This window comes from Jaculus jaculus, chromosome 10, assembly GCF_020740685.1.
Source record: "Jaculus jaculus isolate mJacJac1 chromosome 10, mJacJac1.mat.Y.cur, whole genome shotgun sequence".
Taxonomy (NCBI): domain Eukaryota; kingdom Metazoa; phylum Chordata; class Mammalia; order Rodentia; family Dipodidae; genus Jaculus; species Jaculus jaculus.
This window is the reverse complement of record NC_059111.1, coordinates 100,946,288-100,966,568: the sequence shown is the minus strand read 5'-3', so window position 1 is coordinate 100,966,568 and position 20,281 is coordinate 100,946,288. Positions and strand designations below refer to the sequence as shown.

Genomic DNA, 20,281 nt, shown 5'->3' with positions numbered 1-20,281 from the left:
TTGTACCACTGATTATGAGCATTTCTGCTAAGTCATGTGGCTCTAGCTCCAGTTTCCACAAATACAAAAAAAACAATCCTCCCTCATGAGTGCATTGAGTAGCTGATAACAAAGAAGAGCGAATGAAATATCTAAGTGAAATTTCCCAAGTCCCAAGCTGCTGGGACAGATGAGGCTCTACAAATGATAAGGAGGTTGATTTGGGTTTAATGGTAAACTGTGAGTTTAATGGTTTAATAGAGCAAGTGCAAAAAGCACTGAGCATACCAATAAGGGTCCTTGGAGTTCATGCAGATTGCAGGATGGAGCAGAAAAACCACAAGAAAGAAAAGAAAGAAAGAAAGAAAGAAAGAAAGGAAGGAAGGAAGGAAGGAAGGAAGGAAGGAAGGAAGGAAGGAAGAAGGAAAGGAAGAAAGAAAGAAGGGAGGAAAGAGAAAGAAAACTAAGGGGAAGTACAAAATGAGAACTTGGTCTGACCATGGTCTATTCAGCCCAGTATGCTGGAGTTTGAAATAGAATATTTCAGGGTTTTTTATTTTTTGTTTTTATTTGTATTTGCTGTATGGCCTGAGCTGACTTCAACCTTATGACACTCTAGTGTCATTCTCTCCAGTGCTGGCCTTTACAGGTATGTGGGACAAGGAACACTTGACTTTTGGATTCAGTATTTGTTCAGTGCTGCTGGGCAGGCACTGGAATTCTCTGGAATATCACCCCACATCCAGTCCGTATGCTCATGGGTCACCCCCACCATGGGGTGCTCACAGCTCACAGCAAATTTCAGGGGGGGCTCAGCCGCACACATCACAGCCATTCTTCTCCAGCCTGTCCATGGGGCCACATCACTCGAACCTGGTGTGTGTGTGTGTGTGTGTGTGTGTGTGTGTGTGCAGCTCTCACTGTTGGAAAATAAAGCTGTGTGTTATTTAAGTTCCTGTTCACTTAATGCATAAAACCAGTATGCCGGAGTATTTCTGTATCACAAGGGACCGTTTTGGTAGATGGTTGCGTGGGGTAAAGAAAGCATTTACTGTTTACCGAGCGCGTGTATAATAAGGCGGAATCAGCGAACACTTAAGTAAACACGGCTTATTAGGGGAAGGCAGCGTGGTGTCGGTGAGGGGAGAGCACGCCTCGCTAATCTCCTCGAGTTCTTTGAGCAGATGAATAAGCATATGGAGAAGAGGGAACCAGAAAACCCATTTTAATTTGACTTTCAAAAACCTGTGAGAAAAATCCCTCTCTAATGACTGTTTAAAAAAAAAAAACCAAAAAACCTGAGTCACTGGGGTTGTTTTATCGTGAATATAGTGGAAAGATCATAAACAAAGCTTAAAGCTAAGTACAGACATCCCAGTTGGAGGATGATAAACTCGAGGGATTCCTAGAGAGCTAATGTCTAATGGATCTTTTTAGGTGTTGGTGACTGACCTTGGGTGGGGCGGGGGAGTGGCTATGGAATCTCCAGGATCGGGTCTTAGCTCATTCCCGAGAGGATATCAAAGCAATACGCATTCAATTTCACTTGGATTCTGAAGTGTCCTTGAGTCAGTTGCTCTTCTCATTGCTATGATCAAATACTTGACCACAAGCAACTGAAGGGAGGAAGGATTTCTTTTGGCTCGATTTGAGGGTTCGTGGTGGCGGGAAAGGAATGGCAGAAGTACAAGGCTGCTTGTCATATCTCAAGAAGGAGAGAGATAGAAAGAAAGCTGTGCCGGGCGTGGTGGCGCACGCCTTTAATCCCAGCACTCGGGAGGCAGAGGTAGGAGGATCATCGTGAGTTCGAGGCCATCCTGAGACTACATAGTGAATTCCAGGTCAGCCTGAGCCAGAGTGAGACCCTACCTACCTCGAAAAAAAAAAAAAAATGAAAGAAAGAACTGTAACTCCAGACCTAGCCTTCCCCCACCCACCCAGGACTTCCTCCAGCTAGACTCCACGCCTACCAGTTCCACAGCCTCCTAAACACAGCGCCATGGGGGTGGGGGGAGCCAAACATTCCAACACATGAGATCATGGGGGACACTTCCCATTTAAACCGCAACAGCCGTGCGTTTGAGTCACAAAGTATAAAAAGAAGTAGAAAATACAGTCCCGGGACTTAAGAATTAATCACCAACGTAGGGCAAAGGTCAGATGACCCAGTGGGATCGATTGCAAAAAGGAGTGATGCAGGTAAGTGAGAACGTGAGTTCAGAGAAGGGGGAAGTGAACGTGGATGGAGGCTGAGTGGGCTTCCTGGAGGAGGCTTTACACGATCACAGAATCTGAAGGCAGCCTTTAAGAGCAAAGGTTTGGACGGATGCAAAAGAACTGCAGGGTTTTCTCCTTAAAAGCAGCTGATGGGGCTGGAGAGATGGCTTAGCAGTTAAGCGCTTGCCTGTGAAGCCTAAGGACCCCGGTTCGAGGCTCGGTTCCCCAGGTCCCACGTTAGCCAGATGCACAAGGGGGCGCACGCGTCTGGAGTTCGTTTGCAGAGGCTGGAAGCCCTGGCGCGCCCATTCTCTCTCTCTCCCTCTATCTGTCTTTCTCTCTGTGTCTGTCGCTCTCAAATAAATAAATAAAAAATATTAAAAAAAAAAAAAAGCAGCTGATGATTATCCCCAACCCTGAGGGAGAGGGACACTCACTGTTGGAATAAAGCTGATGATGAGTAAAAAAGAAAAAAAAAAAAGCAGCTGATGAGGGCTGGAGAGATGGTTTAGGGGTTAAAGCGCTTGCCCTGCGAAGCCTAAGGACCCATCTTCATCTCCCCAGAGCCCACGGAAGCCAGATGCACAGGTGATGCATGCTCAAGGTCGCACATGTGTCTGGAGTTCAACTGCAGTGGCTGGAGGCCCTGTCATGCCAATTCTCTCTCTCTCTCTCTCTCTCTCTCTCTCTCTCTCTCTCTCTCAAAAGGCCAGTCTGTTGGGCTTGCCTTAAATAAATAAATAAAGCAGCTGATGAATGTTGAGCCCTTGTCTCCCCTGCCAAGCTCTGTGAGGCATGTATGCACTATCCCATTTAGCTCAATAACAGCCTACAAGGAATATTCTTGTTTCCCAAAGGAGGACCTAGCGGCTTAAAGGCCTTGAGCTATTTATACAAGTTCACGTTGCTAATAAGCACAGTTCCATTGTTCCATTGCTTCCTATCTTAGGGTCTGCGGAGATAGATACAGGGGCAAGTTCTGCAGAGCTAGAGAGAGACCTAAGAGGCCCAGCCATTTGGAGTGACACCCTGTATCGGGGAACCATGAGACTGCACGTTGGAGCATAAGGACTGGATCTATTACAGAGGCCCTTCAATCTTGGAGAACTGGAGGGCTGAATACTGAATCCTGTGTTGAGACAAAAAGGAAGGAAATTGGGATTATACTCTGGAATTTGGGGCCCTGGGCCTAGAGACTTTAGTCTAGGGGTGGAAGAAATTAAGGAAGGCAAACAAGCCGTCTGGAGGAGAAGCTGGTGGGCTGGAGGTAGCTGGACTTGCTGCCGTCTGCTAGAATGTATGCATGGCATCTCTTTGCATCTAGAACACTCCTCAGAGCGTGAGCTTCTTAAGGGGCCAGCTCTCAAGGTCTCCAGCCCTGGTGACATCCTGGCTGTAAGAGGAAGTGATTCAAGAGCTATATGACTGACATCTAGGTCACTACTGAGGGACTCAGGAACCCAGAGCTCCCTCACTGCCTGGTTGGATGTGATGCAGTGGCCCGGTGTCCTTTGCCACACATCCTCGTTTTCTTTAACGCACAGCCCTGGGTGAGCCACCAGACTAGATCTCTTAGATCCCAGGAGGACAGAGTTTAAGGTATTTGAATCAGAGAATGACAATGTGGTATGAGAATTGAGAGAAGCCATTAAACCTCTGCAGTTCCCTTAGCCATGCCAAGACCATGAAGGGAGAAGGTTAGGTGGTCAGCCACCTTCTTCTAATGGCAGGATAGTGTCTAGAATTTGGCACAATGCACTGGGACCAGAAGACGTGCACATTTTGGGTGCATGGCCAATTACGCTGTTAGACCCTGACATCTAGCAATGTCATTGGAGGCAGTTGTTAAAACACAGAGAGTTCTGGACTTGAACTAGGAGATGGCCTGCCAACTTCCTCAGTTCGTCTGTGTTTAGGACTATCCATGTACCTCTATGGGCCTCAGTTTCCTTATCTAAGAAAGCATTATAATGGTACCAATCTCATGTCGTGCGTGTGTGTGTGTGTGTGTGGTGCGTATATATGTGTTCATGTGCATTCATGTGGGGATGCACATGTGTGTGCATGTGGAGGTCAGAGTACAGCCTCAGGTGTTAGCCTTAGGAATACCATCCACATTTTCTGAGACAGTCTCTCATTGACCTGGAACTCACCAGTTAGGCTAGACTGCCTGGCCAGCATGCTTCAGGGGTTCTCCTGTTTCAGACTCTGTAGCACTGAGATGACGGGGTGCACTGCCACACCCAGCATTTTTACATGGGCACTGAGAATTGAACTCAGGGCTGCATGGTTACAAGGCAAGGGCTTATCCATTGAGCGATATCCTCAGCCCTCATATGTTCCAATGCTTACCAAAAATCCACTCCAGAGAGCTGGAGAGATGATTTAGTGTTTAAGGCTCTTGCCAGCAAAGCCAAAGGATCTACCTTCGATTCCCCAGTACCCACATAAAGCAAGATACACAAGGTGGTACATGCACTTGGAGTTCATTTGCAGAGTGGCTAGAGGCCCTGTGCGCTCTCTCTCTCCCTCTCTCTCTCTCATATATATATGCCTCTTTCCCTCTCTCTCATTAATAAATAAAAATATTTCTTAAAAATCCACTTTGAGGGCTGGAGAGATGGCTTAGTAGTTAAGCGCTTGCCTGTGAAGCCTAAGGACCCCGGTTCGAGGCTCAATTCCCCAGGACCCACATTAGCCAGATGCACAAGGGGGCACACACATCTGGAATTCGTCTGCAGTGGCTGGAAGCCCTGGCACGCCCATTCTCTCTCTCTCTCTCTCTCTCTCTCTCTGCCTCTTTCTCTGTCTGTCACTCTCAAATAAATAAAAATAAACCAAAAAATTTTTTTAAAACTCCACATTGAATGGCTCCACCAGTTTAGCACACAGGACACCTAGTTTTTCTTTAAGACTGCTCCAAACATTACATAGCCAAGAAGCTTTTCCTTGGGCTGGAGAGATGGCTTAGCGGTTAAGTGCTTGCCTGTGAGGCCTAAGGACACCGGTTCAAGGCTCGATTCCCCAGGACCCACGTTAGCCAGATGCACAAGGGGGCGCACGCGTCTGGAGTTCGTTTGCAGTGGCTAGATGCCCTGGAGCACCCATTCTCTCTCTCTCTCTCTCTGTATCTGCCTCTTTCTTTCTCTGTCACTCTCAACTAACTAAATAAAAATGAACAAAAAAAAAAAAAAGAAGAAGCTTTTCCTTGTCTGTACCCTGGATGACCTTGAACTTCTCACTGCAGGACCTCCCCATGTTGTGCTGTGTTGGTCTACACTGTCTGCTTCCTCCAAGAAACCATGAATTCCTTGAGGCCAAGATGGTGTCTTCTGTCTCTTCACAATCAGTATCTACACAGTGTCTGGCCTATGGCAGCTGTGCAAAGATTTGCCAAATAATCAACAAAAGAATGAATACATTTCCTCCATCCCGATAAGAATGGAAAGTTTAATTTGACCTGAAGAAAAATGATTGGCACAATGGTTGTCTGAATTCTCACAGGCATCTGATTGATTAATTCACTCTAGACTTCTCCCAAGAATCAACATGAAAGTTACTAACTTCTTTTAGAATTTTCTCTTAATTCCCCATTTTGGGAAAATATGGACTGCACCAGTCCCTGTTTCCCAGAGCCTATTCTATTCTTTGGGCTTTTTCACCAAAAATAAAAACAGTGAGCTAGAGAGATGGCTTAGCAGTCAAGGCACTTGCCTGCGAAGCCTAAGGACCCAGGTTCAATTCCCCAGAACCCATGTAAACCAGATGCATATGATGGCGCATGCCTCTGGAGTTCATCTGCAGTGGATAGAGTCCCTAGCAAGCCCATTCTCTGTCTCTGTGTCTGTCTCTCTCTCTCAAATAAATAAATATAAATATTTCAAAGAATAAAAATAAGAAATACATTTTCTGCAAACAGTGTGCATATCAGGTGGAGACTTGAACTAATATAAGAGGTCTTCTAATATATTTCTTCTACTTGGGGACAAACTTCTAGCTAATATTATTTCTCTTCCCGCTCTAATCTCCATTCTTTATGCTTTGGGGAGAAGATGTAAGCACAAAATCCTCAAAGTTTTGCTTTGCGGCTGAGATTTGTGAACTTTGCTTGGTGTTCCTTGCCTTACCAGTGTCCTGTGGATTCCTGTGGCTTTGAACACAGCAAACTCTCCTGGCTTAACCATTTGTTTGTTTGTTTGTTTATTTGTTTATTATGAGGATAGATAGAGAGCTGCTGTGAGTGAATCCCTGAAGCATGTGTCTACCTGGGTACTGGGGTACTGGGGAATTGAACTCAGATCGTCAGACTTTTCAAGTAAGCACCTTTCACCACTGGAATATTGCACCAGCCAGTTTCTAACATTTTTACTAGCTTCAATCTCTCTTTTGCTCTAGTGATCCTGAAGTATTTCTTTGCTTTAAATTTTTAAAAATCAGTTATTAGTATGTGTATGCATGTGTGTGTGTGAGAGTAAGAGAGAAAGAAAGAGAGAGAAAGACTGTACATAAATCACAGCACATGTATGGAGGCCAGAGGACAACTTTCAGGTCAGTCCTCCCCTATCTACTTCACTTAAGGCAGAGTTTCTGTCTCTGAATTCTCAGCTGAGCTCACCATGAGCTTCTGGGAAACTTTTCTGCTTCCACCTTCAATCTCACCATTCGCTTCAGTATGCAGGGATTACAGAAGCCTGCCAAGGCTTCTACCTTTTTTATGTGGGGTCTGGAAATTGAACTCAGGTATTCCTGCTTGAGTGGCAGGCACTTTATATACCGAGACATCTCCCCAGCCCCGCTGACGCCTTTCTTAAGAATAAGTGCCACTCTTGATAGCAGTCCTGCACATTTCTTTTGAAAGCCCACGTTCGCCAGTGTACTATTAGAACTATTAGATCTGCCCCCAAGTCCCTGCATCTTAAAATGACCCCCACCCATTCCTATACAGACAAAACTACATACCATTCTGTTGGAAAAGTTGCTGAATTTCTCAACCAACACCTGCTTGATCATGTCTGGATCAGAAATCACAATATACATCCGACGTCCAAGATAGTATCTGGGAGGAGTAAAAAAAAAAAAAAATACATGAAAATATGTTGCCTTTCTTTTTTAAAAAAAAAAAAAAACCCTCACAGAGGCTTAGAATGAAGAATAAAAGATAAATAGGAAGAGAATACATGGAGATGAGGAAATCCATGCTCCCATCCTGCAACAGAGGACTTGTGATAGTCTAACATCAAATTTCTTTTCATCAGCATTTATAAATGCCACCTGGTACCAGTCCTGGAGCCTTCAGGTGAGAAATGACAGTCCTTGCCCTGGAAAGCTTATGGCCTGATAGAAAAGACAGTTCTACAAATGTCAATTCAATAATAAAGGGTTCCTGAGATCTAATAGTAAGCCAAAGGGAAAATAGCAGAGGTCAATATTTGTATTTTTCCAGAAATAGGGAGGTAAACATCCTAGTAACAAAAAAAAAAAAAAAAAAGACTGATAACACTTATAATGACTCTGGGAAAAAAAAAAAGTCTAAAGCAGGGCTGGAGGGATAGGTTAGTGGTTAAGGTATTTGCCTGCGAAGCCTAAGGACCCAGGTTCGATTTTTCAGGTCCCACGTAAGTCAGATGCACATGGTGGCTCATGCATCTAGAGTTTGTTTGCAGTAATTAGAGGCCCTGGCATACCCATTCTCTCTCTCTCTCTGTCTCTAATAAATACATAAAAAAATCTTTTAAAAAGCTCACTTAAAAAAGTCTAAAACAAATGAATAAGCAGATGCTTGTGAGAATATATATGGGCACAATTCAGCTTGCTGGGGAGTGGCTAAACACCTGGTTTCCTCACCTTTATAGGAGGAAGCTCAGCAGATAATCATGAAATTCAGGAAGCAACGGAGGGAAGGCTTGGCCAGTCCCCTACTGTTGGTGAACTCTGACTGGAGGAAGCGCTTATATACATGGTATATCTTTATTAAAGTATTGGGTCCCAAGCAACTAGAATTCCATCACAGCCTTCTAGAGTCTCGGTGTCTGATGGGAGGGGACAAGTTGTCAACTAACACACAGTAGGACATTTTTTTTTTAATTTTATTTATTTATTTGAAAGCGACAGAGAAAGAGGCAGAGAGAGAGAGAGAAAGAGAGAGAATGGGCACGCCAGGGCTTCCAGCCACTGCAAACAAACTCCAGCCGCGTGCGCCCCCTTGTGCATCTGGCTAACGTGGGTCCTGGGGAACCGAGCCTTGAACCTGGGTCCTTAGGCTTCACAGGCAAGCGCTTAACCACTAAGCCATCTCTCCAGCCCCATGCAGGACATTTTTGCTGACAGGAGTGACTCCGGAGGCATGCCCAGCTCCGTGCTTGGAGGAGAGAATAAAGACTTCTCTGAGGTGGTGCTTCCCAAACTGAGTTCTGAAGATGAGCAGGAAGGTGCGTGGCAGAGGAGGTGCCAGTGTGAGGGCATGGGGTCAGCAGAGCCATGTCCTGTTGAGGATCACTGTGAGTGACCAATTGGCAGCTATGCAAAGCGAAGCAGTGTGGTGATGAGATCAGTGGCATGCATGTTTCTGATGTGTGAAATGACACGGGGGAGGGGCATATAATTTTATCTCTGCTGTAGCCTACTTGGAGAAGTGTAAAACCTATTTTCCCCATTTTAAAAATCTTATCATTATTTTTTTATTTATTTGTGAAGACAGAGACAAGAGAGGGGGAGAGAGAGAGAGAATATGGATATACCAGATCCTTTTGCTGCTGCAAACAAACTGCAGATGCATGCTCCACTTTGTGTATCTGGCTTTATGTGTCACTGGGAGGGGCTAGGAAGGGTTTTCTTTTTTACATTTGTACAATAGATATTGCATATGAACTGATGGTGGTACTGGAGTTCTTTTATATTTTGGTTTTTGTTTTGTTTTGTTTTGTTTTGTTTTGAGGTAGGGTCTCACGCTAGCCCAGGGTGGCCATGAACTCACGGCAATCCTCCTGAGTGCTGGGATTAAAGGCGTGCGCCACCACACCCAGCTTTGGAGTTCCTTTTGACATATATATGTATACATATATGTATACATACATACATATACATTTTGGTCATATGCACCGCACGTTACTCTCCCCTGCCCACCCTCTTCCAGTGCCACGGTACCATCTCTTCTTCCCAGCACCACCAGTGGCTCCACCATGAAAGACACTCTGTCTCCCTCTCCTCTCAACATCTATTAACTACCATTAGCTCTTCAGGGATGGGAGTGGCCTAACAAACACCTCCCCTATTCTTTTTTTAAATTTTTTTTTGTTTATTTTTATTCATTTATTTGAGAGTGACAGAGAGAGAAAGAGGCAGAGAGAGAGAGAGAAAGAGAGAGAGAAAGAGAGAGAGAATGGCATGCCAGGGCCTCTAGCCACTGCAAATGAACTCCAGATGCATGCACCCCCGCCCCGTGCATCTGGCTTATGCGGGTCCTGGGGAATTGAGCCTTGAACCCAGGTCCTTAGGCTTCACAGGCAAGCACTTAACCACTAAGCCATCATCTCTCCAGCCCTCCCCTATTCTTAACAGAATGCTGAGTGCCATGTGCAGTCCACGTAGGTCTTATGTCACAGCTGCTAGGACATCCACAGACCAAGAATATACACCAGTTTGGGTCACTCCTGCTATTGCATTCTACTCTGGGAGTAATATCAAAGTTACACCTGGTACCTTGAACTCCTGCCCTGTGAGCTCATGCGTGCAATGACCTTGTCACATCTGGTGTCAGAATTCCAGTGTTCCTCCCCACCCTCCAGCTCTTATAGCCGTTCTGTCTCCTCTAGAGTAGAACAAATCTTAAAGGGGTTAGTCACACATAAAAACAGCTGAAGCCAGTCGTGGTGGCTCTCGCCTTTACGCCCAGCACTAGGGAGGCAGGGTAGGAGGACCACGGAGAGTTCAAGGCCACCCTGAGATTACAAAGTGAAATCCAGGTCAGCCTGGGCTAAAGCAAGACCGTACCTCAGAAAAACAAAAACACAAAAGAAAAACAGCTGAGATTATTCCAGCATTTTGGCTCAAACTTCTCAAAAGCCAAAAAATGATGCTCATGGAAACGTTCTTTTCCTCCTCACTGACTAGACAGGGAAATAAGTAAGAGAATTTGTCTGGCACATAATAAGCCCTCAGGAAATATTCAACTGAGAGGCTGGAGAGATGGCTCAGTAGGTAAGGCGCTTGCCTCACAAACATCAGGACCTGAGTTCAGTTTCTCTTTTTTTCTTTTTCTTTCTTTTTTAGAAAAGATTTTATAATTTTTAAAAAAGATTTTATTGTTTATTTATTTGACAGAAAGAAAGAGGGGGAGAGAGAGAGAGAGAGAGAAAAAATGGGCTCACCAGGGCTGCCACCTCCTGCAAACGAATTCCAGACACATGTGCCACCTTGTGCATCTGGCTAACGTGGGTCCTAGGGAATCAAACCTGGGTCCTTTGGCTTTGCAGGAGAATGTCTTAACTGCTAAGCCATTCCTCCAGCCCAAAATATTTTATTTTTATTTATTTATTACAGAGAGTGTGTGTGAATGGGCCTACCAGGGCCTCTGGCCACTGCAAACGAACTTCGTATGCATGTACCACCATGTGCAGCTGGCTTACCATGGGATCACGGGAATTGAACCTGGGTCCTTAGGCTTCAAAGGCAAGTGCTTAATGGCTGAGCTATCTCTCAGTTCAATTTCTAGTACCCACATAAAATGCTGGGCAAGGCAGAACACACCTGCAATTGTAGTGGGGGTTACGGGTAATGGACTGTGTACTCTAATCAGAGAACTCAGACCAATGTCAGATCCTGTCTCAAAAGAGGTGGTCAGTGACCCTGAAGAAGAACGCTGGGGTTACTCTCTGGCCTCTGAATGCTCATAGACACACATGAGCCCACCCCCATACTAATATGCACACACACATACAAATAAATCATTTTAATAATAATACAATAATAATATAATTAATATAATATATTTAATAAATATATAATATGCATATTATATATAAAAAAACATTTGTTTGAGTGAGCACATCTTCGAAAATGATTAGGGATGTCTTTGGGCCTCAGAAATATAAAAGATATAAAAAATACAGTGTATGGAAAGAAAGGATACCAACTGGCTTCTAAGGGGTTTTAATCATGAGCACACACACACACCCAATAAGATCACAAGACAGTGCTTTTATTAAACTTATAGCAACTATCATGAAATTTTCTGAGAGCCTAGTGTAAGCTATGGAGGATGCCCTCCCAAGGAAAATGAACATTTATTTTATACAAATTTTTTTGGGGGGGTCTTTAATCTCTGAACTCTATTCCAAAGCATTGTTCCTCAAATTTAAAATATGTTGGGCTAGAGAGATAGCTTAGTGGTTAAGACACTTACCTGCAGAGCCAAAGGACCCAGGTTTGATTCCAAGTGCCCATGTACAACCAGATGCACAAGGTGGCAGATGTGTCTGGAGCTCATTTGTAGTGACTAGAGGCCCTGGTGTGCCCATTTTTTTTTTCTCTATCTCCCTACTCTATCTGCCTCTCTCTCTCTCAAATAACTTAATTATTAATTAATTAAATATTTACAATGTGCTTTACCAGATGCACATGGTGGTACATTCATATGGGCTCGCTTGCAGTGACTAGAGGCCCTGGTGCACCCATCTCCCTCTCTTACCCTTTCTCTCTGTCTCTCTCCTTGCAAATAAGTAAATAAAATATTTAAAATGTGCCTTCAAGTCACCTTGGATGGAAGAAATAGTAGCTGAACATGTCCCCAGTCTGACAAAAGACAACGTGACAGACTCAAGAAGCCACGCGAACCTCTGATAGGGCAAGCCCAGAGAAATCCACGCTCACTGAGGCACATCATGACTGAGCTGAAAACACAGCCAGGAAAGAAGGAAGGAAAGTCTTGAAAACAGCTCTCTGTGGGGGACCTGAGTTCAAAGGACAACAGATTTCTCATCAGAAGTCATGGAGATCAGAAGGAACTAGCACATTTTTCAAATGGTGCTAGAAAGGGGGGAAAAAAAAAACCTGTCGCAAGTTATCTTTGTGGTGAATATATGTTCCTAGAAATAGAAATAATTGTATTCAACAAAAATAAATAAATAAAAAACCTTTAAAAATTGCAAACACATACACACACACAAAAGAAATAATTCCTAGATGAAGAAAACCCAAACATTTATTGCTAGCAGATCTATTCATAAAGAAAGACTAAAGGGTGGCTAGCCTTTAATCCCAGCACTTAGGAGGCAGAGGTAAGAGGATCGCTATGAGTTTGAGGCCACCCTGAGACTACAGAGTGAATTCCAGGTCAGCCTGGGCTAGAGTGAGACCCTACCTCAAAAAAAGAAAAAAGAAAAGAAAGAAAGAATGAAAAGGAAGTCTCCAGTCAGAAGGGAAATGATAATGGAAAAAGTTTGGAACTTCAGAAAAGAAAGACCATGAAGTGGGTTAAAAAAAAAAAAAAAAAAGCAAATAAAGGACTATTCTTCCTTTCATGAGTTTTTTAAATTACATTTGCTGGCTGAAGCAAAAATTAAAACACTATCTAGTGTGATCAGTGTACTTGGAGGAAATGCTGGAGACAAGTTCAAAAGTAGAAGGTAAAGAGACCGACATGGAAGGTTACAAGTTACTCGCTGTGGTGAGGCATCCATACTCATTGACCAAGATAAATCATGTGAGAATAATATTTATGCAGCCACTAAGAAAATGATACAAAACTTTAACAAGTCAAAAATGGAATGTGGGCTGGAGAATAGCTTAGCTCTTAAGGTGCTTAGGAAACAATAAAAAATTAATAAAATAAAAAGATGGATCTTTTTTTCACAAAGGGATGGCTTAGTGGTTAAGGCGTTTGCCTGCAAAGCCAAAGGACCCAGGTTTGATTCCCCAGGACCCACGTTAGTACAAGGGGCGCATACATCTGGAGTTCGTTTGCAGTGGCTGGAGGCCCTGGCAGGCCCATTCTCTCTCTCCCTCTCCCTCTTTCTCTGTCAAATAAATAAATAAATAAATATGTTAAAACACTTTTTTTTAAATTATTTATTTATTTATTTGAGAGTGACAGACACAGAGAGAAAGACAGATGGAGAGAGAGAGAATGGGCGCGCCAGGGCTTCCAGCCTCTGCAAACGAACTCCAGACGCGTGCGCCCCCTTGTGCATCTGGCTAACGTGGGACCTGGGGAACCGAGCCTCGAACCGGGGTCCTTAGGCTTCACAGGCAAGCGCTTAACCGCTAAGCCATCTCTCCAGCCCTTAAAACACTTTTTAATATTTATTTATTTATCAGAGAAAGAAGGAGACAGAGAGAGAGAATGGGTGTGCCAGGGCTTCCAGACACTGTAAACAAACTCCAGACCCTTGTGCCCCCTTGTGCATCTGGCTAGCATGGGTTCTGGAGAATCGAACCTGGGTCCTTTGGCTTTGCAGGCAAATGCCTTAACCACTAAGCCATCCCTCCAGCCCAAATAAAATATTTTTCAAAAACCAATGCGATTGATAAACCTCTCTCTAACAAGACTAAAGAGGATTAAAAAAGGGAAAATGCCAATCACCAATATCAGGATAGAGAGATTATTACTACAGGTATTGAGCCATTTAAAGGATGGGGGGGGGCTGGAGAGATCACTTAGTGGTTAAGGTGCTTAACTGTGAAGCCTAAAGACCTAGGTTCGATTCCCCATACCCACATAAGCTGCACAAGGTGGCACATACAATGGAGTTTGTTTGCATTGGCGAGAGGTCCTGGTGTACCCATTCTCTCTCTTTCTCTCTCACTCGCATAAATTAAGTTAAACTAAATGTTTAAAAAAAGGATCGGGGAGGTGGGAGCTGGAGAGATGGCTTAGCAGTTAAACGCTTCCCTGTGAAGCCTAAGGACTCGGGTTCGAGGCTTGATTCCCCAGAACCCACGTTAGCCAGATGCACAAGGGGGCGCACATGTCTGGAGTTCATTTGCAGTGGCTGGAGGCCCTGGCACGCCCATTCTCTCTCTCCCTCTCTCTATCTGCCTCTTTCTCTCTCTGTCATTCTCAAATAAATAAACAAACAAAAAATACTTAAAAAAAAAAAAAAAGGATTGGGGCAATACAGGCCTCTTTATACCTTTGAAAAGTAGAGGGAGATGAACCAGTTCTTTGAAAACCTCAAACTACTAAACCTCAACCAAGGTACAGGAGATGGGTGAGGCTGCAAGAGTAGACAATCTTTATTCCCTGCTGCCAGGAGTAAACGCCATGCTGACTCTATGGAAACCAGTGTGGCAGTTTCTCACAAAACAAAAAAATAAAACTACTGTGCGACCCAGCTCTGCCACCACTCCTGAGTACAGACCCGAAGGACCGTAAGTCGCTATGCCACAGGGAAACCCGCATACCCACGTTCACCGTCGCACTGTCCACACCCAGCTAGGTACGAAAGCCGCCTAGGCGTCCATTAACAGGTGGGTGGTTAAAGAAAAAGTGGTGCACGTACCCAATGGAGTTTTATTCAGCCCTAAACCCAACTGAAATAATGAGATTTGAATGGAAATAGATGGAACTGGAAATTATTATGTTAGGCAAGGTAATCCAGACTCAGACAAATGCTGCAGATTTCCTTTAGTGTGGATCTACGTGTGTGTGTGTGTGCACGCACGCGCACTTTGTGATACTAGAGAGGGGACCATAAAAAGGGTAAAAGATTTTAAGGGGGGGAACAAAATGGATAATAGAGCATACATGACATGTAAACAGAATGGGGGCTGATAGACGAAGACGGGAGACAAAAAAAGGACAGAATGATGGCAGGGAATGGCACAGGAGGGTCAACTGAAACAAAGCCTGTATGCAAATATAATAGTGAAGACCACGACTTTGGATGCTAATTTTATTTTTTGTTTTGTTTTATTTATTTTTGTTTTGTTTTGTTTTTCGAGGTAAGGTTTCACTCTGGCCCAGGCTGACCTGGAATTCACTATGGAGTCTCAGGGTGGCCTCGAACTCACAGCGATCCTCCTGCCTCTGCCTCCCAAGAGCTGGGATTAAAGGCGTGCGCCACCACGCCCAGCTTTTTGAATGCTAATTTTAAAAAATATGTAATAGAGAAGAAGAAAAGATGGACCAATGCTATAACCACAGAAAGTGAATTCATGGTTTAAAATTTCCTGAAAAAGACATGTCCAGGCACAGAAGTTTCCAATGGAGAATTCTATTGAACAGTTAAAGAACAACTAACAATGTCTTCACATAATCTCTTCCACAAGGTGAAAGAAGAGAGAATACTTAATTTTTGAGGACTGTAGTACCCTGATATCCAAACCAGATGAACATAATACTAAAAAAGAAAACTAAAGACCAGTATCCCTCATGTCTTAGACACAAAATCTTTACCAAATCAAATCTAGCAATATATAAATAGAATTACACATACATATGTATATATATATATATATATACACACACATATATGTGGTATATAAATCTGCTTCAATTTAAAAATCATTCCATGTAAACCACCATATTAACTGCTTTAAAAAGAAAATAGGGGGGCTGGAGAGATGGCTTAGCAGTTAAACGCTTGCCTATGAAGCCTGAGGACCCCGGTTCAAGGCTCGATTCTCCAGGACCCGCGTTAGCCAGATGCGCAAGGGGGCGCACGTGTCTGGAGTTCGTTTGCAGTGGCTGGAGGCCCTGGCACGCCCATTCTCTCTCTCTCTCTCTCTATCTGCCTCTTTCTCTCTCTGTTGCTCTCAAATAAATAAAGAAAAATGAACAAAAAAATTAAAAAAAAAAAAGAAAATAGGGGCACTGGGCATGGTGGCACATGCCTTTAATCCCAGCGCTTGGGAGGCAGAGATAGGAGAATCACCATGAGTTCAAGGCCACCCTGAAGTTTAGCAATTAAGGGAGTTGCCCATAAATCCTGAGGACCCAGGTTCAATTCCCCAGTACCCACATAAAGCCAGATTCACAAAGTGGTGCACATGTCTGGAGTTTGTTTGCAGTGGTTGGAGGCCCTGGCATGCCCATTTTCTCTCTATCTGCCTCTTAAATAAATAAATAAACAAACAAAATTTTAAAAAGACAAAAGGGCCAGGGAGATGGCTATGTGGGTAAAGTCCATGCTGTGCAAACACGGGCAGCAGAGTTCAGGTCCCCAGAACCCATGTGAAATACCGGGCATGGCAGCATGCACGTATAATCCAAGGACTGGGGAGGCAGAGACAGGGAATCTCTGCGGCTCGTTGGCTAGTCTGACTGTACAGGTGAGCACTGGGCTCAGGGCCAAACCCTACCTGAAAAACTAAGGTGGAGGGCAACTGAGAAAGACACCTGAGATCTACCTCTGGCTTCTATACACACATGCACGCACGCCACATCCACACATCCACATGCAAAACAAAAAAGAAAAAGAAAAAACGTGATCCTATCTGCTGACAAAGAGGAGGCATTTGGCAGGTTGAAGCATTAGCTCAAGCTCATAGAGGGGAGTTTCCTCCTCGGGGTAAGTGACAAGTACAAAAACCCTACCATCAACATCGGGCTTAAGGTGGCACATTGAATAACTTCCCCTAAGACTGAGAAACAAGACAAGGACATGCATCCTCTCAGACCTTCTGCGCGGTACCGCAAGTCCTGGCCAACACAGTGGGCAAATAAATAAACAAGATAAATGGGAAGTGTATGTGTTGGAAAGAAATGAAGACAGTTATGTAGATTTTTTTGATGACGTGACTTAGAAATATGAAGACATAAAATGATTGTAAGATTCAAGATCAATATAACAACAAAAAAGTCAATAGTGTTTCTATATACTAACAATGAGCCTGTGGGAGTGAGTCCTATCCTTTTAAAATCATGTTTCCCAGCCAGGTGTGGTGGTGCACATCTTTAATCCCAGCACTTGGGAGGCAAAGGTAAGAGGACCACTGTGAGTTCAAGGTCACCCTGAGACTCCATAGTGAATTCCAGGTCAGCCTGGGCTAGAGTGAGACCCTACCTCGAAAAACCAACCAAACAAACAAAAAGGCATGTTTCCCAATTAATCTTTGTTCTTAAATCTAACTGTGCACTATCTTTTTCTTTCTTTTTTTTTTGTTTGGTTTTTCGAGGTAGGGTCTCACTCTGGTCCAGGCTGACCTGGAATTAACTCTGTAGTCTCAGGGTGGCCTTGAACTCATGGCGATCCTCCTACCTCTGCCTCCCGAGTGCTGGGATTAAAGGCGTGAGCCACCACGCCCAGCGCACTATCTTTTTCTTTTTTTTAAAAGGTATTTTTAAATTATTTATTTATTTATTTGAGAGCGACAGACACAGAGAGAAAGACAGATAGAGGGAGAGAGAGAGAATGGGCGCGCCAGGGCTTCCAGCCTCTGCAAACGAACTCCAGACGCGTGCGCCCCCTTGTGCATCTGGCTAACGTGGGACCTGGGGAACTGAGCCTCGAACCGGGGTCCATAGGCTTCACAGGCAAGCGCTTAACCGCTAAGCCATCTCTCCAGCCCTATCTTTTTCTTAATAAACCTGCACTTTCCTCAATACCTCCTATAGTACATAAACCCCAACTTTGCTTCATTTAAAAAAAATATATTATTTATTTATTTATTTATTTATTTATTTATTTGAGAGAAAGAGGAAGAGGCAGATAGAGAGAATGGGCATGCCAGGTCCTCTAGCCACTGCAGATAAACTCCAGACCACATGCACTACCTTATGCATCTGGCTTGCATATCTACTGGGGAATTGAACCTGGGTCTGTAGGCTTCTCAGGCAAGTGCCTTAACCACTAAGCAATCTCTCTAGCCCCACATTTTTAACAATGTACCAACTTGGAATGCAACTCAGTGGTAGAGTGCTTGCCTAGCATGCACAAGGCAATAAATTTAGTCCCTAGCACAATAAAACAAAATACCATACTCCCCCCCGCAACACACCATTCACCATATTGATGAAGATATCAGTTCTCTGAATACTAGTGTATAGACAGAATACAATTCCAGTCAAAGTCCCAGCAAGAATATTTGTAGCATAGACAAAGATACTCTAAAATTTGTATGAAAAGACAAAGGACTTAGGATAACTATATGATTTTTTTTTTTTTTTTTTTTTTGGAGATAGGGTCTTGTTCTAGTCCAGGCAGAACTGTAATTCACCATATAGTCTCAGGCTGGCCTTGAACTCACAGTGATCCTCCTGCCCCAACCTCCCAATTAAACACATGTGCCAATCATACTCGGGACTATGATTTTTTTAAAGAATAAAGTGGTGGGGAGACTAAGTGTACCTAAATGTACAGAGCCTCTTGGACAGACATGCACATGCTCTGTGCATGAACCAAGATCAATTTACTGGTTTGGATAATGTGCTGCAGTCATGCTGGGGGTATCAGAGGGAAGCTAAGTAAAGAGCACACTGGCCTCCATGTACTTTTTTTTCCTCCAATCTCCTGTGAATATACAACTATTTCAAACTAAAATATTTTATTTATCGATCTATCTATCTATAAGAGAGAGAGACTGAGTGGGCACACCAGAGCCTCTAGCCGCTATTACACATGAAGTCCAGATGTCTGCGCCACCATGTGCATTTGGCCTACGTGGGTTCTGGGGAATTGAATCTGGGTCCTTCGGCTTCGTAGGCAAGCACCTTAACTGCTAAGCCATGCCTCCAGTCCTAAGATGTTTTTTATAAGTCACCTGGGAGCTTAATAAACTTTCTAAATTCACAGGCCTGCTCCCCATCAAGCCTGTTCTCTCAAGCCTGGGAGGGCCCCAAAAGTCTGCATTTGAAGCTGCTCTCAGTCCACAGTCCTAGGACAACACCTTGGAGCCTCACAGCTGGTCAAAACCAAGGGTGGAGCATTCAGTAACAATGCCAGATGCCACCCACACCTACGAGACCACAGTCTCTGCTGGGGGGAGGGGGATCAATCAGTCACCTCTGATTTTCACAAGCTTACAGGGGATCCTGATAGTCAACAGATTGGGGACCCATGTTACAAACCTTGATCCATTGGAACACTCAGGCCCACCCTAATTTCCCCAGGTACTTAGATGTAAGAGAAGCAGTTACACTGTGGGACAGCCACACTTATTTTGTTATGATAGCGAGTTTATCATCAAAATGATTTTGTACATCATCTAAATTTTTTGAATCAAAATAATACTTCTGTGTTCCAGTGAAAGTTGTCCTTCCAAGTAGCCACCTTGGGAGTCTTTATGCTTTTTCTTTTTTCTTTCTTTCTAGGAGCATTACCAATACCACAACCAGTTTTGCAACAATTCCTTTTGAATTGCTTTGGAGCTGGTTTATGAACCTCGTGAGAGAACTGGCCCTATTTTACATGTAAATTGTGTAATCTTGTGAATTTATGCTTAGAAAAATGCTCATCTGTAGTTTGAGCTCCTAAAGATCTTGAATAGAGAAAAATATAACTGAAGCCCATCCTAAGCAGGAATAACTTTCCTTTCGAGAGCCTAGGATGGCTCTACGATGTTGGTCTGCCTGCCATTCCTTGGGGTGTCCCCTTCCCTTTCCAAGTAGCTCTGGAAGAGCTATTAATTATAGAACCCTGCACTGGTCATGGAGAGGAACCCACCATCCATCCACGGCCGAGCATAGCATCTTGTCTCCTTGACAACCATGACTGATCCAAAGGTTACTCATCTGACCCACTCAGAGCCAGTCAGAACCCTTCACAGGGATTTCTACATGAAGGCTGAGGTAAAAAGCTCTTTCTTGGGGAGCTGCTAAACTCCAGTTCCACACATGAATCTAGGGCTTCTGGTATCCATCTTTTCTACTCCGTGGAGATAACCTGTCTACAGAAGCACCTGAGAGGCAAAGCAAAGGTAAGACACACAGAGATGGGCTGGAGGGACGGCTTAGTGGTTAAGGTATTTGCCAGCAAAGCCAAAAGACCCAGGTTCGATTCCCCAGGACCCACATTAGCCAGATGCACAAGGTGATGCATGTATCTGGAGATTGTTTGCAGTGGCTGGAGGCCCTGGCATACCCATTCTCTCTCTCTCTCTCTCTCTCTCTCTCTCTCTCTCTCTCTCTCTCTCTTTTTCTCTGTGAAAT

General features: G+C 44.0%; 1 protein-coding gene across 1 annotated transcript in view; it reads right to left on the bottom strand.

The window, feature by feature from the left end:
- Positions 1-20,281, bottom strand: part of Tbxas1 (thromboxane A synthase 1) — a 240,363-nt gene that overhangs the window by 124,976 nt on the left and 95,106 nt on the right. The window contains exon 4 of the mRNA XM_045160556.1: positions 7,156-7,252. Within this exon, the coding sequence (XP_045016491.1) occupies positions 7,156-7,252 (97 nt within the window). The remainder of the gene's footprint in view (positions 1-7,155; positions 7,253-20,281) is intronic.